The sequence below is a fragment of the Sinocyclocheilus rhinocerous genome, unplaced genomic scaffold (genome assembly GCF_001515625.1).
Source record: "Sinocyclocheilus rhinocerous isolate Xijiao unplaced genomic scaffold, SAMN03320098_v1.1 scaffold919, whole genome shotgun sequence".
In the NCBI taxonomy this organism is placed as follows: domain Eukaryota; kingdom Metazoa; phylum Chordata; class Actinopteri; order Cypriniformes; family Cyprinidae; genus Sinocyclocheilus; species Sinocyclocheilus rhinocerous.
In genome coordinates this window covers 2,267,627-2,285,658 of record NW_015637585.1, presented here as the reverse complement: position 1 = coordinate 2,285,658, position 18,032 = coordinate 2,267,627, and the positions used below count along the sequence as shown (strand labels likewise).

Sequence of the window (18,032 nt, the reverse complement as noted above, 5' to 3'; positions counted from 1 at the left end):
CATCTTGACTTACTGGAAGTTGAGTAGGTGACATTATTGGACTCTCCTGGTTCAAGGAACATGTTGATAGATGCAACCCCTATTGTGTATGTTGTACACGGCTCCAGGTTTGAGATGTTCACAGAGGCAGCAGTGACATTCTTAATAAGCGGGGGAAATCCCGGCTTGTTATTGGCCATCACTGAAAGCTGGTAAAGCAGGACACCTGAGACACTGTTCCATGTTACGCTAGCCGTGGTCTGCGTTAACTTGTTCACAGCCACATTATCTGGTGGCTGCACCACTGTGGAACAAAAATATTTTCTTATTGTCAATTATAGAAAGGCAAGATTTCATTGACAGGGTAGCAAAGCTGCTGTAAAATAGCACAAAACTGGAAAGAACTGTGAGTAGACTTACATGTTTTGATGGTTCTGACAAGGCTCTTGGTGCCGAGCCCTGCAGAATTGGCGGAATAAATGTAACAGCTGTACGAAGTGGCTCGCTGGAGGTTGTCTATCTGTCCACTTAGTGAGGTGAATGTGAGGTTATGAGTCTCAGGATGGAAAGTTCCATTCACCACCAAAATGTATTTATCGGCTCCTTGTGCACTGGACCAGTCAAACCTGATGGAGGTGCTTGATATTGCCTTTGAATATGTTATTTGTGAGGTGGCAGGAACTGCATGCACAAATGAAATGAAATTAATTAAAAATGTAACAAGTCCATAAATTTGTTAAGAAATGTGTGGGTCGATAACTTACTTGTCTGTGCTGTCTGGGAGTTGATGCATGTCACATAATTGAACACAAACACTTTAAAAGTCACTAGATAAATGTTTCCCGGTCTTAAGCCTTGGACCAGTCGCTCCACAGCGGACGCAGTGAGTGTAATAGTGACAGGTGCTGTGTTGGTTGCATTCACAACCCTGACATCCAGAATATAGTTTGTCGCTCCTGTAAACTTGTTCCATTTTACAAGCAGAGATGATGCAGTGGATGATGATATTGATGTTATGTTACAGTCTGGAGGAGACAAAAATGTCAAGATACAACAATGTGCACTAATACTATATATTTAGTTAAATACATTTCTAAAGTTTAAAAAAAAAAAAAAATTCCTAATATAAATGAAACACAATTTACTGAGCTGTGATACATAATTTTAAACATTATTAATATTCTAAAATAAATATTAAATACGTATTTAAATACTTACTTGCGGTAGCTTCTTTTACCTTCGAACAAAGAAAAATATGATACTCAAATTAATCATAAGGATTTCAAAGGCAAAAAATGAACAATAAATCATTAACGGATCATAAAAGATTAATAAATACCTGTGTCACTGAAAATAGCGTTACAAAGATGCACAGTGTTCCTGGAAGATGCATCTCTGATTTGATGTATAAGGTGCTAATAAGTTACAGGTAAGTTATGATACATGCGCTTGCTAATATGGAGAGAAATCTGAAATATTTGGTGGCACGGTGCAAGTATACCTGCTCTGTGAGAACCAATCAGTGCATCCAAAATGCAAAATGAGGGCAGGTGGATGCCTCTGGGCTGAAGACATCATCTAAGTAACTCTGTGTGTGTGTGTGTGTGTGTGTGTGTGTGTGTGTGTGTGTGTGTGTGTGTGTGTGTGTGTGTGTTTTAATAGGTAAAGGGTAGGCTGGGGGTCTAGTGGTTATTGTTTGACAAATTAAGACCACAAACTTTGACACTAGTTCTTTCTAGATATGCGCCATATTTTTTATAATTAGTTTAAATGAAGAGCATACTGGTATGTTAGGATTATTTTTGAGTAAGTGATATAGGATAGGTTGTTAGTCATTAGGTTTCAGGGAAACAGGCTCAGGATAATGGAAAGAGTGAAATTCCCATCCTTGTACTAGCTTGCCTCAAGCAGTCTGGTGTAATGTTAAAGAAAGATTAAATTACTGGATATTAAACATATTTCCCCTATTATTTCACTTTAATACTGGTTTAATATTGTCTTCTGTAATGATGATGTTGAATTTGTGAATGGGTTGGTCTTTTGAATTTGTTTTCCCAATAAATGACATGAATACTGATTGAAACCAATTTGCATATTTGACTCATGTAAGGTTGCAACTGAATTGAATCAGTTCAGTTGGATTGATGACTGGTTTCAGTAAATCATTTATTATCAAGTTATTAATTTACCTTTCACTGAATTCACAATGGTACATTAACTGAAAAGGAGTTAATACTGTAAATGGAGTTTTTTTTTTAGTGTAATGGAGTTTTTTTTTAGCGTTATTCTTTTTAATGCCATTGTTTTTATATTAAATATATTTTTTAAAAATTGAAAACTTTTTTAGCTTTCTTAATTCTTTAATCTGCATCTTAAGCTGAATATTGGCTGATATAATGATAAAAATGACAAACTAGTAGCCAAAGATCATACATGTGCAGTTAATTTGCCAATAAAAGTGAAACAGGTGCAAAACTGTAGCTATTTAGCTTTCTTTTTTCTTTACCAAATCATATATAGAGAGAGAGATTTTGAAAGAATTTCAGCTTTATTCTGTAAGTCATTAACTTTCTTTGTGTGTATTTTGATAAAAGCTTTTTTATTGTTTATTTTAGTCACTGTGTCATTCATTCAACTTATGTAATCTTGTTTCGGAAGCAGTTCTTTTTTTCTCTGATTTTTTCCCCACTTCTCTTCCATCAGGATCATTTAGCTTACAATTTCCTGTAAGGAAGTGGCCGTAGGTCACACCTGTCTAATACATAACTGCTAATGCTATATCTTATTTCTTCTAATATTATAAAGTTTAAAAGTCTAGAGCCTCGTCACTGCAAAATATGAGAGATCTTCCTTTCTGAGCTGCACTGGGAATGCCGAAAGCACTAGAATGTTACGCTATCAAAATTCATCATTGTGCCTAAAACAGTGTGTGCTGGTACTTTAAAGAGAAAGAGAATGAAGGAATAGAGTGTCTTTGTCTCGGTCTCACTGATCCCAGAAAGAAGAAGCTATAAGGGAAAGCAAATCTGCCTCTTCGATTCAGAGCCTGAAACATACACCCAACTCTGTGTCCAGCCAGCTCAAATGGTTTTTGATGGTGGTTAAGATCAGTGTCTTTAATGTTATAGTTTATTTTACGTTAACACAGGTGGAGTTCAGGCCTGATCCGGTTTGCTTCCCAGTAGTGAATGAGAATCACTTGTTTAATTCATCTCTTCTGTGGAAGCACTAATCATAGTTTTTGAGAAGGAGCTTGATTCAGACTTAAACAGAAAGTGCACCTTCATAATTATAATGAAAGGTGACGTTGGAACTTAAGTTGCATATAAACAAAACGTTTAACTTTGAACAAAGTTCCATCACAACCATCATACTTTGTCCTTCAGAACATCGCCGAAGATGCTTTATTACTTTATTAATGTGGCCCTTTTGTTCTTCAGGAAACTTGGAGTATGTTCAGGTATGATGCACTGAAGTAATGTCTGATGTTTCTCCTCAAATTCATTGAAAAAGTTGAAACAAATGAGACAGAGTAAAGGGCTATAATATTAATGTGCTAATACACTACACAGCTTTTAGTCCCACTTCATATTTGGTGTCTTTAAATACTATGTACTTAATAAAATAATGATTAACTGATAATGATAATTGTTGTGTGCCTATTGTGTTCATGTTTAATTGCTAAACACTTTTGCTGCTATTGAGGTGGGATACAGGTAAGTTTAGGGACAGGTTTGGTGGTATGATTAGGTTTAAGGGGTAGATGTAACTACAGAAATTAATTACGGGTGTAAATACAGGATGGTATTTTCAAATACAGGTACAATGTAAAAACGTTTATGTAGGCTACACAATAATTGCATTGTATCAAATGATTAATTTAAATGTAAGAACATAATAGTTAACGACACCTATAAAATGGGTCCCAACTTTTCAGATCTGAACACCTATTAAAACACTGGGCTTCACACATTTGGCTTTGTACAACTTTATAAGACTTACAGAGTAAGACACGCAAAAACATATGGAAGCCCGTTAGGCCTAAAGAGCACAAAGACTTCTTGTCTCACGATTGTGACCTTTTTATCTTGCAGTTGCGAGTTATTTCTCACAACTGTAACTTTTCTTCCCAGTTTTTTCTTCTTCTCACAATTCTGAGAAAAGCCCGAGCTGTGAGATATAAACTCGCAACGACCTTTTATCTCACAATTCTAATATTCTTTTCTCACAATTTTCAGTTTATATCTCACAAGTCAGACATTGTTTCTCAGAATTGCGAGTTCGTCTCACAATTCTAACTTGCTCAGAATTGCGACAAATAAACGCACAGCTGCGAGTTTATGAGTCGAAATTGCGATATGCAAAGTTGCAATTTTTAGAAGAAAAGTCAGAATTGTGAGATGTAACCTTACAATTGCGAGAAGAAGAAAAAAATCAGAATTGTGAGATAAAAAGTAAATGTCAAAATATCAAACATGTTTCATATCCAAATGGATGGATTCATAGTCTGAAGCGAAAATAAATATAGTCTGTGTCCATAATACATTACGTGATATTCTGTGAAATCTAGCTCTGATTTTCGGAAACTAGCGTCGACTCATGCAGTAAATTGGAGCAAAAATCTTTGCAAAAGTTGTATAGTATATTCCACAGACGAATCTGAGATTAGCCTACTTGGGCCTGTTGCTTAGAAGAAAAATATTAGAATCAGGAGATTTAATGTCTTGTAGTAGAAACCAAATCTTTAAGTATTTGTTTACCTGGTATAAGCGTCATCAGTAATCTTTCCCACAGGATGAATGATCAGTGTCTTTATGGCACGCGTTTGAGGCACATCTTTTCTCTCAGAAGCTATACATTGCTCACGTTTTAGGCACCTAATGTTCATGCAAGACAATGACAGGTCCGTCTCACGTTCTACCCGCATGCTGTAGGTATGGTATCTCTGTCATATCAGTGCATCTGTCAGCAATGTTATTGTTATATTTATGCATTTTGCTGACACTTACACAAAGCTACTTAGAGTGCACTCACAGTACTCTATGATATATCAAAATATTAGTTCTTTGGCCAGTTTTCTATTATAGTTAATATATCCCAAAGTATTAAACTGGGCATGAATGCTTCAAATCATGTGACTTTTTGAGTAGTTGTGCGCTATTACTTAAGTGGTTAGACTCATAGTTGTAAAAAAAAATAAAAAAATTCCACCTGATGGACAATAAAAGAGACAAAAAAAAATCCATTTTGATTGCAGCACTACTTACAAGTTCTTAAAAAATGTAAAAATCTAAAGAAAATGTCAGTGGTCCTTGCCAATGCAAAACCAATGGCCACAATAATAGAATGTTGTGGGTACTTGCTATAACATTGCTATTATGGCTGCTGTGATGTTACTAAATGTTTGCAAGGTTGTTCCGGGTGGTTTTATATGTCATGTGGTATTTGGGTTTTTTGGGTGGTTGCTAATTAGCTTCAAGTCTCTATACCATATTCTGGTTTTCAGTGTAAATCTGTGGAAGGTTTTCATCTGATTTGAGGTATTGCTCACACCCATAGCACAGATGGTGCAGGATGAGTTACTGAAGTTTAATATTTATTGTTCAGGGTGTGTTCAAATCCAGTACTGGTAACAGTGATGCTTATCTTAGCAAGTGCCACTAAATATGGTGTTATGTAAGAGAACATAATATCTTCTGGTGTGTTAGTTTTCATGAAGTAGATGATAACACAGCTCAGGAATCTATGTTTGTGCCGTGGATTTGTTTCTTTTGTGTGTCATGCCATGTCTTTGAGGTATTTTGCAGCTTAAAATGATAATATTTCCCATCTGGGTTTCATTTATCAATACATGTGCCATTAGATAGATAGAAAAATATGCATGTGAGCCAGTCGTGTGCTGATCTTCAATGACAAGGTAGAGAAAGAGGAAGTTCCTATCAACTGATAAATGTGTGGTTTGTGTCTTTTGACATTTGAGATGGAAAACTTTTGTTCTTGTTCTGACTGTTTACACCAGTTATTAGAAACAGAACAGTATTGTCAAATTGTGCAAAAAAAATTGTCAAATAAATGTAATAGCGTTTAACATTTAGTCAATCTAAAGAATTAGTGCGTTAACTTTAGCAGCACTATAACGTACATAAAATAAATATATAAATAGCAAATAGTGGAAAAAAATCTGAAATGTTAATAAAAAAAATATTCTCAATATGTAATGCTTCATGCTGTTTATTAAGAGTACTAAAGGCTGCTATTGTATTGAGGTTCTCAGGCTGTAGGTCATTAGTAAACATACATATTTTGCAAATTCAATGTAATATATCATCCAAAGTACACATGACCTGGGGCGGACACTGAACATGAAACTTGTGCTGTTCGAATTTCCCATCCTAGTTCAGAGGAGGTCTACCCTGTATAAAACACACTGGTCCACTCCCTTTGGAGGCTTGCTGCTTAGGGGAATTCCTACAAATGCTTATAGTGTTGTTCGAATCATTACACTACATTAACATAGTCATTTTTCTTGTGACATTATGATATTACTTTTTTTGGACATGTAAACATTTGGGCTTCATGACATGCTTTGAATATCAGGAAATTACAGTATAAATGCAAACTTCATAATACAAAGGAAATGTATGTATAAAATATCACACATTTAGAAATGGTTAACAATTTGATTGAAAAATATATATTTTTGTTGTCATGTTTAAAAGACCTTAAAGATACACATACATTTTCATTGAGCCAATTGTTATAGGTATTGCTGGCAAACAGTATATAAATGTGGCGAGATGAAAGTGGTGAGAAGAGAATGCCCTGTTGTCTCCATTGATGACGTCAGAGCTCCATCTTCTTTCATCTGTGCCCTTTGACAGAAGACAAAAAGACATGAGAACCGGACATTTGCGGGAGGTCCAACTTTGATCATATACACACTGAAATGTATATGGCCTATACATCATTCATGTCATGTCAAAGACAAGATCCTGCAACATTCTCATAATAGTTTTGTCTTTTTTTTCCACAGCATCTTATCACACACACACACACACAGGTTTGTTTTTGTGAAAAGTGGGGACTCTCCATAGGCGTAATGGTTTTTATACTGTACAGACCGTATATTCTATTGCCCTTCACCAACCCTACCCCTAAACCTACCCCTCACAGGAAACATTGTAGTAATTGTTAAAAATCAAATAAAAATAGTAATGCATTACGTACAGTAAGGAGGATCTAAGGACAATCACCAGTGGGAATTACATTTAAAGAAAAAACAAAAAGGGGAAGTGCTTAATTGTCATGAAAAGAATGTCTTAAGTAGGATTTCTTTTAAAATATGATTTGATTTTTTCAGACTTTATAAGATTTATTTTTATTCCTAAATGTTTTAAGACAAGTAACAAGACACTTTATCATTTATCATATCTGAAGACATTTTGACTGAGATGCGCATCTGGAGTCCCAAGAGCACAAGTGTCATATTTTATTGTCACAGGCTGTATAGAAATAAACATGTCCACATGTCTTATGGTGATCTGATCTTATGGTGGACACAAAGGCCTCCAGTTTCGGATGCCCTGGGTAAATCTTTCCCATGAGACTCCGCATCTGTGTGTGATGACAGCAAATGTAAACATTCAGTCATAATTTATATGCAATTACTCACAAAAAGGTTTTAGTCCACACTCCTCCGGCCTCGATAGATCACTGCAGATCCACAGAAAAGCAGTTATATAGCACTGAGTCATAGGGAATGTGCTTGGAAGAGCTTGTCATTTCTAAATGTCTATTTTTTGACGTGTATATTTTTTAAAATAGTACTATATAATATTCAAATGATATAATATTATATTAATATATATTATAAATATTTAAAAGTGTATGATTGAAGATGAGTTTCAATAAGAATACACACCCATTCCCACAGTGTTTCCAGAACAGGAGACTGAAAAAAAAAAAGAAAGAAACGTCATTTTATAAGATTAAAATGTGATGTTTTATTCATATTTTTTTTCTTGTTTTATTTAAAATTATAACATCATTTTGTACCTGAGTAGAGTCTTCTGGGGCAGTATGTGACCTTCAAACCCTCTTGTGTTAAGGGAGCGACCACGACAGTGTATACTTCCCCACACAGGATCTCAGAGATGTCACATCCATGAGCCCCATTTGTGGCACTGCAGGTGTGGTTGGATCTGGTACCGTGCAGGTCGGCTGTGTAGTTGTACAGGCCTGGAGAAGAGCGCCAGTACACCCGAAGAGTGTTGTTATCCATCCGGTAGAGTCTCACGCTGGACGGACAACACGCACCTGAGAGAGGTTACAGATAATGAAAATGAGATAGAATGGTGAAAGTTTCCATTTTTCATTGATTTATTCAAAACTTTGCGTAAATCATTCTTAAAACCATTAACAAGTATGATTATATTGAATCTATGCAAAAAATGGTTTTACAACTGATTTACACAGACATTTTGCTTGTTTCTTTATTCCAACTGTAATTTATTTTATTTTATTTAATTTCATTCATTTTAAATATATTTTTAAATTAGACATTGGATAAACAATATGTCACATTGTCATATATTAGATTTTCATTTTTTATTTCTCAATCACATGATGTTGTTTTAATGAAACCCTTTACTTGACTTTACTTGTGCTTTGTTTTATTATTAATCATTTCACTTTTTTATTTGTAATTAATCTTCATTCTTTTTACTCTCATATATTGTTTTTGTCTTTGTTTTCTTAAGTGCACTGAGAATCTATCTTTAAAGGTACAAGTATTCATAATATTCGTATAAATAGGAATAATAAATGTAATAATACTAATAACTACTATTATTACTATTATTATTATTTTAAAGAAAGAGCACAAGCTTAAAATATAAATCGACAGAAGAACACCAGGTTGAATTAAAAGCATCTACTAGAGTAAATGACTATTAACCAGTCAAATGTTTGCAAATGCTGAATCTGTAGTGAATAATTTTGTGTTTTGTTTTTTTAATAATTTCAATTTTTTTATTTTTAATTCTTTATTATTATTATTTTAAATATTTGTATTTAATTCCTTATTATTAGTTTTCTTATATGAATTTAAAACTATTTTAAGGGTGTTATATATAAAAATAAATATTAATCATATAAAGCTATAATTAATCATATAAATAGATAGATAGATGGACGGACAGACGGACGGACGGACGGACGGACGGATAGATAGATAGATAGATAGATAAATAGAATGTGAACAAGCACTTCTCAAGAAAAGAAGTTTGTTGGAAAAAGGACACCATGTTTAATCTAAAGCACATACTCGAGTAAATGACTAGTAACCAGTTATGTGGTTAAATATGTTAGTGTCTAATCTGTAGTGATGCCATGAGAAAGCTACTTTACTCACTTGCAGAGAAACCGTGGTAACTGCACTCTGATTTATGTCCAGTAATGCTGAAGGCCTCCAGCGACACATTGTAGCTGGTGCCACATGTGATGCATCCCAGCAGGCAGTGGTTGTCCATGGTGTGACATCTGGCGTGACCTCTGGGGGATGTCAAAGAGGTGACATAAGACCGCGCCCCTGTGGCAGCCGACCAAGTGATGTTTGTCATAGACTGGGTCACCTGCTCAACACTCAGAGTTTCTGGACAACAGGGTCCTGGAGAGAGAAAGGGGACATTTATTTATCGCTTGACCATTGTCAACCATTAATTATCTATTTCCGGATGTTTTCTATCTTCATTACTGCACCTGTTTCCAGGGGAATGGAGTAGCTGGGAAGACTCTGTCCTGCTGTGGTTGTGGCGTAGGTGCTGACGTCATATGTGGATCCACAGGACACACTGATGTAGCAGGAAGTGCCGCTGGATGAGCAGGTGAGCAAGTGGGGGAGACCTATGGCGATCACAGTGTAGTTAGCCTCGGTGTTTTTAGCCATCCAGAACACCTCCACCGTGGAAGAGTTCACCTGAGTCACGTTGAGGATCACAGGGGCACAGGGAGCTGAGAGAAAGAGAAATAAGCTTAATTTCATAAAAACTGATACCATGTTACAGTGATAAGATCATATGTGACCCTGAAGCACAAAACCAGTCTTAAGTAGCACGAGTATATTTGTAGCAATAGCCAAAAATACATTGTATGGGTTAAAATTATAGATTTTTCTTTTATGCCAAACATCATTAGGATATTAAGTAAAGATCATGTTCCATGAAGATATTTTGTAAATTTCCTACTGTAAATATATCAAAACTTAATTTTTGATTAGTAATATGCATAGCTAAGGACTTCATTTGGACAACTTTAAAGGCAATTTTCTCAATATTTAGATTTTTTTTGCACCCTCATATTCCAGATTTTCAAATAGTTGTATCTCCGCCAAATGTTGTCCTATCCTAACAAACCATACATCAATGGAAAGCGTATTTATTCAGCTTTCAGACAATGTATAAATCTCAATTTAAAAAACTGACCCTTATGACTGGTTTTGTGGTCCAGGGTCACATATAGTATAGCAATACTATAGTACTTTGAAATATACCATGGTAATGAAACTAAAGTTATTCCGATTATTTTAGGAAGACTTTTACTATTTTCACTTTGTGTTTTGTTTTATTTTAAAAAATAATTTTTTTCTACCCATGTTAATTTTGTTTCATAAATAATTGATTTTATTCTTTTTTTATTTATATTTTTAAATATGTTTAATGATTTTTTAATTTCATATCTTGTTTTTGTCATTTTGTTTTTATATATAAAGTGCATTGAAAAGCTACCTTTAAATGTGTTATATAAAAACAATATTAATATTTATATAAATCATTAATATTTTAATCATAATCATAATAATATGTAATATTATTATTACAATACTAATATTATAACGTGGTATTTTTGGAAGTACTTTGAGCATCATATATAATATACAGTATTTTAACATATGTTATTACATATAGTATATGTACTATATGTTAACAATAATAATGATAACAACAACCATTGTTGTTGTTAATTGTTGTTTATATTGTATGTACATGTTGGTTAAAGTACTTAAAAAATACCATGGTAAGTGTACCACAAAACATGGTATTCCATGGTACTTAATTTTATGTGGTATACCACACACTAGTAATTTATTTTTTATATCTTTGTTTTATAATGTTAAGTGCATTGCGAAGCTACGGAGCCCCGCACATGACATGCAAGAAAATAAATTAAAAAATAAATAAATCGTGCCCACGATTTACTAATTCGTTCCCTCGATGTACTAAAACGTGCACACGATTACTATTTTGTTCCCTCAATTTGGTAAATCGTGCGCACAATTTACTAATTCGTTCTCTTGATTTATAAATCGTGTGCACAATTTATAAATCGAGGAAACGAATTAGTAAATTGTGCGCACAATTTATAAATTGAGGGAACGAAATAGTCAAACGTGCACACGATTTAGCCTACTATTTTTTTCCTGCATGCCATGTGCGGGGTTCCGTACGAAGCAACTTTTAAAGGTACTATGTACAAATATATTATTAATATTTATATAAATATCATTAATATTTCTAATAATAATATAATTATAACAGTATTTCAGAAGTACTTTGAGAATCATGTAAATGCAAAAATAATAATAATAATAATAATATTGATTATTATTACTATAATTTATTATTATTATTACTATTATACCATTGTATTTTTGGAAATACTTTGAATAAATGCAATTGTATTTGTATTTGTATATGAAATTGTATTTATACAATGTTAATTTCAATAATTGTTACATTATATTTACATTGTATTCAAAGTACCTAAAAAAAACATGTTACTATTATTGTAACTATACAACAAAACATGGTACCATCATGGTACTTTTTGTATGCGGCATATTGCCCAGCAGTATCTTGTGGGTTCACATGCAAATGAGCATTTATGTGTGTACCTGTTCGGCGTGTATGTGCACTACAGGTGTTATTGCATCCTTGTGTCTCACTGCAGGGCCGCACCACCACACCTTTTGTACAGTAAGAAAACATAAATAACGACTTTATTTTACAACGACATGAGGGTGAGTAATTAATGACAGAATTTTAATTTTTGGGTGAACTAACCCTTTAAGTGCATTTGAAAATGCAACATGCACCAAATGTTTTCCAAAGTTTGTAATAAGAATGGTTTATAAATCTGTTGTCAACAAAACTGAAGTTTCCCTATAGTTTTCTGCCCAAATAAAAGCCTTATGGTTTAAAGTTTGAAAGCAAAGAAAAAACAACTGTAAATATTAATATTGTACTATTAAAAATAATAATAATAAATTGCAATTAGATGTGTTTCCCCAATTTGGTCTGCATATTTTTAATGAAACAATGCATATAAAGTTTCATGGATGGTAACAATATTTATGGATGATAAATCTTAGTCACCAGCCATTGGCAGACATGTGGCAAAATGTTTTAGGACTTGCTTTCTTCTGTGGATCACAAAAGCTGATATTTTGAAAGAAGACATTCTGGGTCCAATTGGCTTCCATAGTTTGGACAAAAAATACTGTGAAGGCAATGGGACCCAAAACTGATTACTAAAATTCTTCATTGAAAATTCTTGATTCATAGTTTTATTTACATTTTACAAAATTATGAACAGATTTTCTAGTACACAGAGTCAGGCAAAACACTTCACGGAATGAGAGAATTTGTAAGGCTGAACATGCTGGTTGTGGGACACTGGGTCCCGCCTCTTTCAATTAAAAGATCCAAGCAGTTTATTGGGAAATGCATTGTGTGAACACATTCTGTTTAAAGTACTAGAAACAAGTAAGCCCTTACGTGTGATTTGGTAGACAGTGATGTCATCTCCTTGGTTACCATCTGGATCCCAGGCATTGCCCTTGATGCTGTAGGTGGTGCCAGGCTGAAGGTCAGTGAAGGTCATATTGGTCTCAGACGTGTTGAGTCTGACCCGCGTGTCTGAGCCCTCCATGGTCATGACCAGGCTGTACAGCACAGCATGGTCCACTGGATTCCACTCTATCACAATGATGTCACTGCTGGGGGAGCTGGAAATCAGATCTGGGGCTACCAACACTGCAAACAGAGAAAAAAAAAAATTTTAATAACTTAGTTTTATTAGCATAATGAAAGACAGAAGGAATAGAACATGTTGACAAAACAGCAAGTGCATAATCACAGGCAAAGACTCAACAGTTACTGCCCCTAGTGGTGAGTTTCGATCATTACAACTGAAAAAAACTAAATTAAATGGATAGTCCACCCAAATATGAAAAATCTGTTATCATTTACTCACCCTCATTTAATTCCAAACCTGTATGAGTTTCTTTCTTCTGTGGAACACCAAACAATTTTGGGTCCCATTGAGATCCCATATCTATATTTTTTGTCAACTATAGAAGACAATGGGACCATTTGGTTACCAGCATTCTTGAAAATGTCTTCTTTTGTGTTCCACAGAAGAAATAACATCATGCATATTTAGAATGACATGACAATGAGTAAATAATGATAGCATTTTTATTTTTGGGTGGACTATCCCCTTAATACACTATTATAGGAAAAATATTATTTGTTGTGAGATGTTCCAGTGCTTATCTGCAGATATACTATGATTAGTTTTAAAATTATACTAGCATAAATGTCTGATACGGACAGATATAGGATCTTGAGACGAAAACAACAACCTGCAGCGTGTCTGTTGGGTGAAATGAGATAGAGTGTAAGTTCTGTTGTTATAAATGAAACTTTATGAAACCCGTCCCTCTTATGTTACGTCAAAGCCGTTCCTTGGGGAGAAGCAACAGCCTAGTTCTCATGGTTTTATCTTTTCATTCAGTTTTGGGTATAAAGTCCAGCTCAAGGTGCAGTTACCGTCAACAGTCGGTAGAGCCAGAGGTACCAGCTCTACACAATAGCTGGAGTAAACAATACTGTGTTATTGTTACAGGTTTTAAATACCAACTCATTGTCAACCAAACAGGGAATAGTGCTCAAGTTTCCTTCTATTCTATGTTGTGTTATCTTTATAAAATGAGCTTTATATGAAAATGTCTGTGTTGGTTGGAAGGCTACAAGGTACATTTTATTTGATCTTTATAGTGTTATGCCGTGGATTTGAGGACTACGTTTTCCATAATCCATATTAAATCAGTAAAGTATGGTAGTAAACTGTTTTTGGACTGAAACGGATTAATAACCGCAGATTAGCATAATTGTTTCGAATGATATATGTATTGAACTAACATATCAAATTTGAACAAATTTATAAGTTTGAGTAGGCCATCATGCTAGTCCTGTCTGGTTTGATGGTTTTATAGGGGTTTTGGGTTTGTCATTTCCATTGCTCAGGCTGGCAGACCAGCTAGTTGGGCAGGTAACCAGTTGAAGACCACCTAAACCATGGTAAACCATCCTTTTTTTCTGTCACAAACAGCAGGGATGTTACCCTTTTTTGAAAAAAAAGAAGAAAGAAGTATAAAATAGCCAAAGTATTAAGCAAAAGGCATGTTTAAATCAAGCAGAAGGTGTTTTAATGAAAGTCATTTTACCTGTCCTAGCATTCACAGTTAGAGAAGGCTGACTCCTTCCCCCAGTGTTGACGGACATCACGCTGAGGGTGTATTGGGTGTAAGGTAGCAGACCAACCACTGTCCCGGGGGAAGTGTTCACCAGGCTTTCAGAGAAGAGCTCTCACAGTCTTGAATATTGTTACATCCTGTAGGTAAATGAGTAAATATTTAATCAAGACTGCAGTTCAACGTTGTAAGTTACTTAATTAGTCGTTTAATTTGTTAATCATTTATTTATTAAATTAATAACGCTGAGTGTGAATTGGGTGTAAGGCAGCAGACCGACCACTGTCCCGGGGGAAGTGTCCACCAGGCTTGCAGAGAAGAACCCATCCTCGTTCTCTGCCCGGATGATGTAGCTGGTGGCACCAGACACCACACCGAACTCCACTGTGATGCTGTCACTGTGTTTGGAGTAAGCCTGGTATATGAGGGGGACCTCAGGAGCTGATGGCACACAATACAAGAACATAATAATAATAATAAATGAAATTACAATAAATAAATAACCAATAGCTAAATTTCTAGAAAAATATGAATAAATTATTAATTTTGTAATGATGGTAGATAAATGCACTGTTTTTTTTTTTATTATAATAATTATAATAATTCATAATATACTAAATGAATAAACACATACAAATAAATGCATACATTTATAATTTATAGATTGTAAAGTGCCCTTCATAAAATCTGTGGCTCAGTGTTTTATTTATATACGTATATATATATATATATATATATATATATATTCATCGATATATATGGCTCTCACAGTCTTGAATATTGTTACATCCTGTAGGTAAATGAGTAAATATTTAATCAAGACTGCAGTTCAACGTTGTAAGTTACTTAGTCAGTCGTTTAATTTGTTAATCATTTATTTATTCAATAAATTAATAAAAAATATATATACATATGAATTAATAATTTATTACATAATATCGTTACCAGTTAACCATTAAATGAAATAAAATAATGTTTCTAATAAATTAATACTTAAATTATTACTATTCAATTAACTTTATTTACTTTAAATTATTGGATTTTAACTTTTCTTTTGTAATTAATCATGGACAGCTTGTCCAACGCCTCAAAACAAAAGTCAGTAACGTTACCTGTCGTCTCCTCCGTTTCGGCGCTGCTGAGCACGTTCACCGCGTTGTCCATGGCTTCGACCCGCATCCTGTACACAGTGTTCGGGGATAACGAGTTAACGGAGCCCATCACCGTGCTGCCGCTGAACTGCGCGAAAACCGACGGCTCTGGGGAGTTTTTCGGCGTGGCGGTGATTTTGTACGAGCTCGCGCCGGTATGTCCGCTCCAACGGACCGTCATACTTTTGGAAGTGACGGTGAACACGGATAACGTGATGTCTGCAGACAGAGAAGCGGTTAGGATAGCATAATAATCATAATACCTGTTACAATTCATTAATACTACAAGATGAAAATAACCGGGTCATTCCTCAAAATGGTCCGCCTTGTCAATTTTGAAAATGTGAGTTTTAGCCTGTTGAAAGATTTGACAACGTTTTAACTTAAAAACTTGACGTCTTTAAACTGAAAATGATGCCCTGAAAGGATGATAACAGGTTTATTTTATATATATATAATAACAGATTTTACACCACTACGATATTACAAAATTAGTTCTACGTCTGTAGAGACGGTGAGAATAAATACAAGCTTTTATTTCATATTTAATTAGAATTGTAACTAGAAAAACTTGTAAACAGACCAAAAATCATCTTCACTGGGACAGAAAACAAAAACAAAAAAAACTTTTTGGATGTGATAAGAATAATATCCATAACATATAGTACAAGTTTGTGTCAAGTATTTGTTGAAGTCATCTTTTACAGTTTACATGAAAGACAAAATGCACCAATTTCATGGAATGACCCAAATATGACAAATATTAAAGATCTCCTACCATGTGCTTTGCATATCTGTAAATTAAGAGCAGAAATACAACAAATTACTTTTAATATATATATAAAACATGCTAGAAAGCATCCATTCTTTGCTTATTTCAGGGAAAAACTATTACTCTGTCATATGGTATTATGTGCCATTAGTGGCCAAGGAAGCTTATTTGAGCATCACTCAGCACAGATTTTAGATCCAGAGCTATTTTTCCTCCTATCCGACTTGAAAGTGTGTACAAGTGCAAAACATGACAGTAGTATAATAAAAAGGACTATTGTTTTATGCATTACAAATAATCTGTTTTTACAATGCTGTTTATTAAGAATCCCAGTACACGTTTAAACACTCTTCCAGCAAGTTTCCCCAAAACTGTAACTTATCGCATGCATAAGAAAAAACGAATTTTTATTCTTACCTGTGGCACAGTAATAATCAATAAGACGATATTAGAAAGATGTAAATATTTCGACTCCATGCCTCAAATTTGGTGCAGATCAGCTGCCTTTAGGGCACACTTCCTTCTTCTGATTTGACTCTCTATTTCTGCAGGGTAATGGCTGAGGCTTAAGTTCTGTTTTTTTTCTCTCTATTACCGTCCAACAGGTATTTTATTGTTCTGGGAGTACCGAGCGTTCACGTGTGCCCCCTCCCTCTGTCACAGGAAGACTGGACCTATCAGCGCTGAAGGACAGCACAGGTAGCCATCAATACACTTGAGGATATACAAAAAAAAGGATAATACTTCAGAATTAAAAAGTATCAATGGTATTAATTCATATTATGAATTGAGAAAGTGTACAACAAATCTGAAGAGGCATTTATCGTATTACATACTTGCATGACAACTAGGGCTGGGCGATATAGCTAAAAAAATGTATCAACGATATAATGTTTCATATCGTTCGGTATCGATAATTATTGACATTTTTATAACCTTTTTTAAAACAAAAAGCAATAGAAAAAAATGTTTAAATTTAACCACTGTATTTTTAAATTAACACAATTTATTGAGACAAACAACAAATATTTTTTGTTTTAACAATCAAACACAAAACAAAAATTTAACGAATATCTCATTTCTAATGTTTTATATGCAGATTAAATAGGTTAAACATTAAATTGTCAACGCAAGGAAATAAGTCAATAAAAAAACGTGCATTACATCTAAATGAACTCATATAAATCAAATATAATTTCGTAAATTGCATAAACAATTATGAACAAAACAGCATCATGTATTTATGCATTGCTTAATCCAAAGAGCCGAAGCGCCATTCACACAGACTGCATTTAAAAACATATGAGACGCAGTGAAAAGGAATAAACCTCCACAAATTCGTGACGTGTTTTCTAAAAGTTTAAACTATTTTAACTTTGCATGGCTTTCCATACATCTCTTGTGTGAGACGCGAGTGCAGCAGTCATATCTGTCCGTCTAAAAAATGCGCTGAATATGCGTTGTGTGTGAATGGCATACCCAGCTAACAAAAAAAGGTCCCCAGGACGTCCCCTAAATGGCCTCTGCGAACGTCCCC

At 34.4% G+C, this 18,032-nt stretch overlaps 1 protein-coding gene across 1 annotated transcript; it reads right to left on the bottom strand.

The window, feature by feature from the left end:
• Nucleotides 1–6,194: 6,194 nt before the first annotated feature.
• LOC107749214 (fibronectin type III domain-containing protein 7-like) lies at nucleotides 6,195–17,038 on the bottom strand. Its single transcript, XM_016564309.1, has 13 exons — nucleotides 16,913–17,038; nucleotides 16,502–16,517; nucleotides 15,685–15,942; nucleotides 14,877–15,013; nucleotides 14,546–14,684; nucleotides 12,813–13,070; nucleotides 11,930–12,001; nucleotides 9,739–9,990; nucleotides 9,392–9,646; nucleotides 8,035–8,295; nucleotides 7,901–7,930; nucleotides 7,652–7,692; nucleotides 6,195–6,851 (listed from the first exon to the last, which is right to left on the bottom strand). The coding sequence occupies exons 1-12, from the start codon at nucleotides 16,970–16,972 to the stop codon at nucleotides 7,661–7,663; spliced, it is 1,770 nt and encodes a 589-aa protein (XP_016419795.1). The 5' UTR covers nucleotides 16,973–17,038; the 3' UTR covers nucleotides 6,195–6,851; nucleotides 7,652–7,660.
• Between the last annotated feature and the right edge of the window lie 994 nt (nucleotides 17,039–18,032).